The sequence below is a fragment of the Gekko japonicus genome, unplaced genomic scaffold (genome assembly GCF_001447785.1).
Source record: "Gekko japonicus isolate JY-2015 unplaced genomic scaffold, Gekko_japonicus_V1.1 scaffold426, whole genome shotgun sequence".
Classification (NCBI taxonomy): Eukaryota; Metazoa; Chordata; class Lepidosauria; order Squamata; family Gekkonidae; genus Gekko; species Gekko japonicus.
Window position 1 is genome coordinate 857,605 of NW_015160848.1, and position 7,507 is coordinate 865,111.

General features: G+C 42.9%; 1 protein-coding gene across 1 annotated transcript in view; it reads right to left on the reverse strand.

The window, feature by feature from the left end:
* Positions 1-3,222: 3,222 nt before the first annotated feature.
* Positions 3,223-7,507, reverse strand: part of LOC107118276 (beta-keratin-related protein-like) — a 6,626-nt gene continuing 2,341 nt past the window's right edge. Inside the window, exon 2 of the mRNA XM_015420583.1 lies at positions 3,223-3,918. Coding sequence (XP_015276069.1) covers positions 3,382-3,900 — 519 coding nt within the window. The 5' untranslated portion in view covers positions 3,901-3,918 and the 3' untranslated portion in view covers positions 3,223-3,381. The remainder of the gene's footprint in view (positions 3,919-7,507) is intronic.

Here is a 7,507-nt window from a genome sequence, read left to right on the forward strand (position 1 = left end):
AATCATTAACTTTTTATTAAGATTTCTGGTTAATCGTTACAACAACAAAATAACATAACAACAATAACATTAACTTCCAATATTTCAAAGTACAATGAATATAGAGCAGTAGATCTTAATATTGACTAATAAAGAATTAAGGATTATCTTATGGTAAAACTATTTGTTTCAACTCTAAACTCAGTGGTAAAAAACCCCAGTGTTATGTATAGATTGGTGATATCAGGAACGTAATACCTAACTGTATAGTAATTTGAGGTATATTTGATTGTGTGGTTGGATGTCATTTTCTGTTATCATTTCGAAGAAAGGTAGCCATTTTGCAGAGAAAGAGGTTTTTGGGGAAAATTGGTCGATGCTTCTGATATGGTCTGTAATTTTCTCTAGGATATAGAGATCCCAGACTTTCGTGTACCATTGCTCAATTGTAGGGGGAAGATGAGATTTCCATCTGGTGGCTATGCAGGAACGAGCTGCTACTATTAAGCTATATATGAGGTCTTTTCTGATTGATGGAATCTGAGGATCTTTCCAGATGTTGAGAAAAAGTATTTCTGGTTTCAGGGGTACTTCATAGCCTGTGATGATTTGAATCTGATTAAGGACTTCTTGCCAAAAAGAATTTATATTTGGGCACTCCCACCAACAGTGGGCGTAAGAACCAATGTTTCCACATTTTCACATTGGTGATGAGTTTGGTGAGGAGAACGCAAGTTTACAAGGAGTCAAGTACCAATGAGTGATGATCTTATATGATTGCAGCTGCGTGTTGATGACCGGTGATGTGATTGTGGGTGAGGACCAGACTTTGTCCCAGAGTTCTTCTGTGATCGTAATGCCACATTCTGATTGTCACTTGTTTTTGTAAAGTAGGTCTTTTGTGTTATAAAGGTTAAGTAGTATATTGTAGACCTTAGAGATTAATCCTTTGGATGAGGATCCCGCAGAGTCAATTATATTTTCGAGGGCTGATTTAGGAGGTGTTTGAGGGGAGAAAATTTTCTGGCTAGACATGACATGATTGAGTTGAAGATAGAAGAACCAAGGGATAGGGGCATGTATCTTATTTTCTAAGATCTGCTTTGAGAGGAGGCCTGTTTTGCTTGATATATCTGTGATTCGTGTTAACTTAACGTTTCTAAATTTCTGTGCTATGTTGATGTCATTCCCTGGTGGGAACCAGCTTTGTAACAGAAATTCAGATTGTCTGGAGGTGTCTGGAATCAGTTTGTATCTGATAGCATCCCATGTGTGAAGAATATCTGATAAAAAGATATCATTATTAATTAGTTTAGGGCGTGCTTGGTGTGAGTTCCATATTATTTCTTGGATAGTTTTTGGTTGCAGAAGAGGATGAAGACGTTGTGCCCAAGTAGCTTTTTCTTTGAAGCCTAGTAACTTGATGGCTGAGACTAGCATTGCAGATTTGTGATATAGAGATATATATGGATAGTTGAGGCCACCCTGGGCTCGTTTTCTCCTAAGGATTTTGAAGCTTGTTCTTTGCTTCTTTCCTTGCCACAGGAAGATGTTCATTGCTGCTTGCCATTTGTGAAGTAGTGCAGCAGGAAGACCAATAGGGATAGCATGAAACAAAAAAAAGAGTAGCTTTGGGAACAGGAAGGTTTTAAGAAGATGCAACCTATCTAAGAACGAGAGCATTTGTTTGTTCCAACTGGAGAGTGTTAGTTGGATCTCTTGGAATTTTTGTGGATGATTAATTTTAATCAGATTTTTAAGGTCATGTGGGATATGAATCCCTAAATATGGCAAAGATGCTGACTGCCATTGATAGCTGAAATTGTTTTGGATCTCCTGTTTTGTAGCTGGAGAGATGCCTATGGGCAAGATGCACGATTTTGTTTGATTGACTTTCAATCCAGATATTTGCCCAAAGGTGAGTAGATGTTGTTGTAATTTGTGTAGAGATTTTGTTGGTTGCTTAATGAAAAGTAACATATCATCAGCAAAGAGGTTTAATTTGAACTCATAGGGACCTAAATGAATTCCTGTGATGTTCTTGTCACACCGTATAGTCTCCGCTAGCAGTTCAAGCACCAAGGCAAACAAGGCCGGTGATAGCGGACATTCTTGCCTCTTTCCTCTGTTCAAATGGAATGTCTTAGAAGTGATGTTATTAACTTTTACCTGTGCTGATGTTTCCAAGTAAATGGCTGCCACTGTTCTGATAAAACTATCTCCAAATTTCATATGTTTTAAAAGCTCAATTAAGTAGCTTGTTTCTAGCAAATCAAATGCCTTCTCTATGTCGAGGGAGAGAATTATTGCATCGGATTTCTTTTTACTGCAAGATGATATGATGTGTAATGCTCTGTGCACGTTGTCTGTGATGTCTCTCCCTGGAGTGATTTACATTCTTAAGTAAAAGAGAGTTATTTTAACAACAAACAGCCTCGAACTCCTTCTCTGGTAACCCTTTGGTGGGAACGGGACCTTGGTATAGTTGGCAAGCACCCAGTATAAAATTTGCCAATTGCTGTAGATAAAGCAATTCGGCCAACACTCTTGTCAGGAATTAAATGATCTGATGTAGAAAAGCTGGCTAGATTCCTGGGATTTCTTAATCTTCTATCAGATTCTTCTATCAGATTCAGGCCAGACCAGAATCATCCGGAACATACATCTGCCATCATAGTTCTTTCTATGAATGTGGTACAGCAAGGTCAAGGACTCTCTGTTCTTTCTCAGGGAAGTTCACGCTCATCAGCAAAGAGGACAAGCCACAGGTCATCCCTTGTGATGATATAAAGGACACTGAAACCATCCCTCATCTTGGTTGCTGAATGCCTACATTTCTTCCCCTTCACAAGAGTTACCGGTCTCTTCAAGGCCAAATTACCTGATGACTTTCTAGAAGACCAAAGGAATTTGGTGCATGCTGTAAGTATCTAGCATTTTTACAAGCAAAACCAAGACACAGGTGCTAGGATGCAGACTGAGCTTTAATGGAAAAATAATCAAGGAAAACAGTTACACAAGAAGAGGGAAATGACACAGCCAAAGAATATCAGCAGGGCTCTTCTTGTAGCAGGAACTCCTTTGCATATTAGGCGACACACCCCTAATGTAATTAATCCTCCAAGAGTTTACAGTCGCCCATGTAAGAAGAGCTCTGTAAGCTCTTGGAGGATTGGCTACATCAGGGGTGTGTCGCCTAATATGCAAAGGAGTTCCTGCTACAAAAAGAGCCCTTTTCTTCATAGACATGCAGAAGAAAAGATGGAGAGTTCATACAAGCATTCTTCAGTTCAACAATGTTTCTGCAAGCGTAGCTTTTCAAACTCATTGATGGGTCTTGTCTTTCAGTTCCTGATCATTACCGGGATCATGCATAGATTCTCCCCAGGTTAAATAGGGGAATCAACAGATGCTGCCACGACGTCCCAGTAGAGCCCTTCTTCCAAGCAATGCACCCCTCCTCAGGCCAAAACCAGAGCCGCAGCTCCAGCCTCCATAATGGCTGCCGAGCCCCCCATAGAAGCCTGCTCCTGCCACCCCAGTGCCACTAACGGCACATGGAGCATTGCCTCCCACAGCAACTGGTTCCCCAGTAGCAGAGAGGATGGGTCCTGGGATGGTCAAGACAGTGGGAGGTGGCTGGACCACGACTTCTGCAGGTGGGATCTGGTTGATGCAGGAAGGGCTTACTCCAGCCAGGGTGCCGAGACTGCCAGACGTTTCAGCCATGGCAGGGCCATACCCATAGCCAAAACCATAACCTAGACCGCCATGTGCAAGGCCAAGACCTCCATGTGCAAAGCCCAGACCTCCGTATCCACAGCCAAGAGCTCCCAAGCCGAGCCCTGCAGATCCAAAGCCAACTCTTGGGGTGGAGGCAATAGATGGGACAGCAAACTCAGGACCACAATAGCCAGACATTGTTTGACGGAGGTGAATCTGAAACAAAACAAAGGGAGGCAGCAGTTGTGGTTATTCTTATTTCCCCATCCTTAATGCCTCCCAAGCAGCATTTGCATATCTTCAGCTAAATTCTCAAAGAAAATCCCACATTCCTTGACTTTCTACTGTTCACTTTTTCATTGCTCATCTGACTGGAAAGACAGAAACTTCCATGATTTCTACCCAGCTGTATTATGGATTTCGTCTTCTGCCAGTCTGAACCTCCAGGTGCACCTCGAGATAGCCAAGTGTAAGTGTCTGATGCACCTTAGTATTTTGCTTTATTTCCATGATGTCCTGTGCTTTCGATGCCAATAAAGGTTTTTGTGTCTGTGTGTGTGTGAATTGAGCAGAAGTCTGGGTCCCCAGTTCATGGATTCAACAATGGTATACCAAACAGCAGACTGTTTGTCTAAAATTACTTAACCACACTATTTCTTTGAATAACCCCTCAGTGGTATTTGAAGGAGACAATTAGTCCCTTTCCAAGTCCAAATTTGGAAATTCCTAGAGATTTGGGGGATGGAAGCTGATAAGGATGGAATTTATTTATTTATTTATCAGATGTATACCCCACCCTCCCCGCAAAGCAGGCTCAGGGCGGCTTCCATACAAACATAAATACAGTTAAAATCATACAATAATTTAAAACACAACAGTTAAAATGCAAACACAAAGTGCTGGCGACAGTTAAAAGCTTAACTTAGATGGCTCATATTCAAGATGAATTACCAGATCCCAGATATTTCAGATGTCCTTCTGCTAAAAATTTCTTATGGCATCGGCTCGATGTTCAGGCCATGGGCCAGGGCTCGATGTTAAAACCACCAGCCAGGGCTCACCGTCAGTAACGGCCCCTAAATAAATGCCTGGTGGAAGAGTTGCGACTTGCAGGCCCTTCAGAACTGTGAAAGGTCCCGCAGGGCCCTGATCTCCTCTGGGAGCTTGTTCCACCAGGTGGGGGCTGCCACTGAAAAGGCCCCAGCCCTGGTAGTAGCTAGCCTGGCCTCCCTCAGGCCAGGGAGGGTCAACCGATTTTGAGACCCAGACCGTAGGGGAAAGCTGGTCCCGTAGGTATGTCTGATCCCGGCTATATAGGGTAGGAATTTGGGAAGGATAGGAAACTCAGCACGGGCATGATGCAATAAAATCCATCCTCTAATGCAGCCATTTCCTCTAAGGGAGCTGATCTCTGCTGGCTGGAGATCAGTTGTCATTCTAGGAAACTGCCACTCCCCTCTTGGTGGTTAACAACTCTAGAATGCTTCCCTCCTACCTATCAAAAAAGACATGTGTATAAGCACAGAAGAGACTTCGGCCAAGTTCAGACTGACAGTTTGAAGTGGGAGGGGGTCGTGGCAAAAAAGAGCTGGAACAAACTGTTCCGGGTTTTCCCGTTCACACTGCATGCGGGAACATACCAGGAAGAGGTGCAAGGGAGCATTTACACTGTTGGCCCGGAGGCATGGCTGTAAGGCGTGCATAAGCGCACAAGAAAAACATGGCTTTCGGCGTTCACACTTTGTTGGTGTGGGATGGACACAGGATAATCATGCTTTCCAGGATTTGATACCACTTTCACCTGGTATCTTTTAAATTCGGGAGGGAAGCATTACAAGACGGGTTGAGTACGGCTGGGGAACGCCGGACAGATGTGCCCGTGTGAACCGCCCCTTTAATCAAGTTGTGGAACATTTCCGAAATGTGCCTATATCGGGGCAAACTGCCAGTCTGAACTCGGCCTTCATCTTTAAAAACCAAGAAAGCTTCAAAGTGTAAGAATAAGCTAATGGATTTAGAATAAATTTAGAGTCCAGTGGGACCTTTATGAGCTTTTGTGTGTATTGGCAAAAGTGTGCCTTGCACACAAAAGCTCATACCTTGAATAAACCTTTGTTGGTCTTAAAGGTTTCACTGGACTCTAAATTTGCTCAATATAAAGCAGGTACATATGAAAGGGAGTCTGCAGCTGAACCCCTGGCTTGCATTCAGAATATCCTAGCTTCCCTTCTACCTGTCTCTGGAGATAAAGAATTTTCAGGGACAGGGAAGACTTACCTTTGAGAGAACCTTGAGAACTGTTTTATTGCTTTACAACCTTTTATCTTGTTATTTAGTTTTGTCTTTTCAGTTCTTAAAACATCTTTATCCTGCTACATGTTATTTTGCTGTTCAGCCCTTGTCTATAAGTTTGAACCCTACCTTCCATTTCAATGTATCTGGGGAAATGTGCATGCAAATGAAAGCTCATACCTTGAATAAACCTTTTGTTGGTCTTAAAGGTCCCACTGGAATCTAGGTTTGTTCTACTGCTTCAGACCAATAGGGCTGACCGCCGAGATCTATCTTTAATGGATTTATGAGATCTATGAAACTCTGATTCACAGTACCTAGCCAAAGATTTGTAAAATCCTGGCCAGCGGCTTGGCTTCTGATCCACTGAGATGATTCTCCAAAAGATGACTGGTTCCTGTGAGCCATCCCATTCTTAAATAGTCAAGAGAATTTGAGAGCCATTAGGAAAGGGCCACCAAACTACCTTTCCTGGGCTGTGATCACACTGGCAGCTTGGTGCCGCCTCTAATTTAACCGGGTTAAAGTGTAGTGGGATATATCAGTCACACAGCACACCCTTCCGTGGGTTACCCACGGAGACATCCCGTGGTAAAACATCCACCTTATTGTGGTGCCTCAGCCACGGAGCAAACTGCAACACAAAAAAAATCCAAAAACCATGTGTGTGGATAGTGCACATGCGCACACATGCGCAAATAGGCAATTCTTTTTAAAAACCGCCTCCGTAGTGGCAGAATGGATCTGCAGGTTCACACTGCCAAATCCGTTCTGCGCACGCTCCCCCATGTTCAGACATCTGGCAATGCGCAATGAATGTGCAGGGAAACAAAAACACCACTTTGGAGGTGGTGGCTTTTTAACCCAGCTCCAAGTCGTCCTGTGATGGGGTGAGTACGCCCGGGTGACACCTGACAGATGTGGCTGTGTGATCGTGCCCATTTAATCCGTTTGTAAAATGTGCCTATATCGGGCCAAACTGCCAGTCTGAACACAACCCTGGTCTTGTCAACAAAGGAAGAACTGTTTCTCATAGCAGGTTAACACCTAGTGTTGCCCTTCTTCTCAAAACCATATGAAAGAACAAATATATGGTTAAGGAATGTCTCAGACCTCCATCCCTCCATGTGACATGCATCTTGACTCTAATTTGAGCTTCCTGGCCACTAACCCCCTCTTACCTATATGTGATGGTTGAGGAAGTCTTGTTTCAATGTATCTGAAGAAACGTTCACACACACAAAAAAATTATAACCAGAATTAAACTTTGTTGCTCTTAAAGGTGCCACTGGACTCGAACGTTGTTCTTTGGCTTCAGACCAATAGGGCTACCCACCTGAATCTATAGGAGAAGGAACAATTTCAAAGGAAGGCCATACTTTGTGTCATTTTGAAACACAAGCATGGCCTTTTGGCTCAAAACCTGAGGACTCTTGAAAGGCAGAGGGGGGAAGAAAAATGTGTTGGTTATTATTATATTATATTATATTATATTATATTATATTATATTATA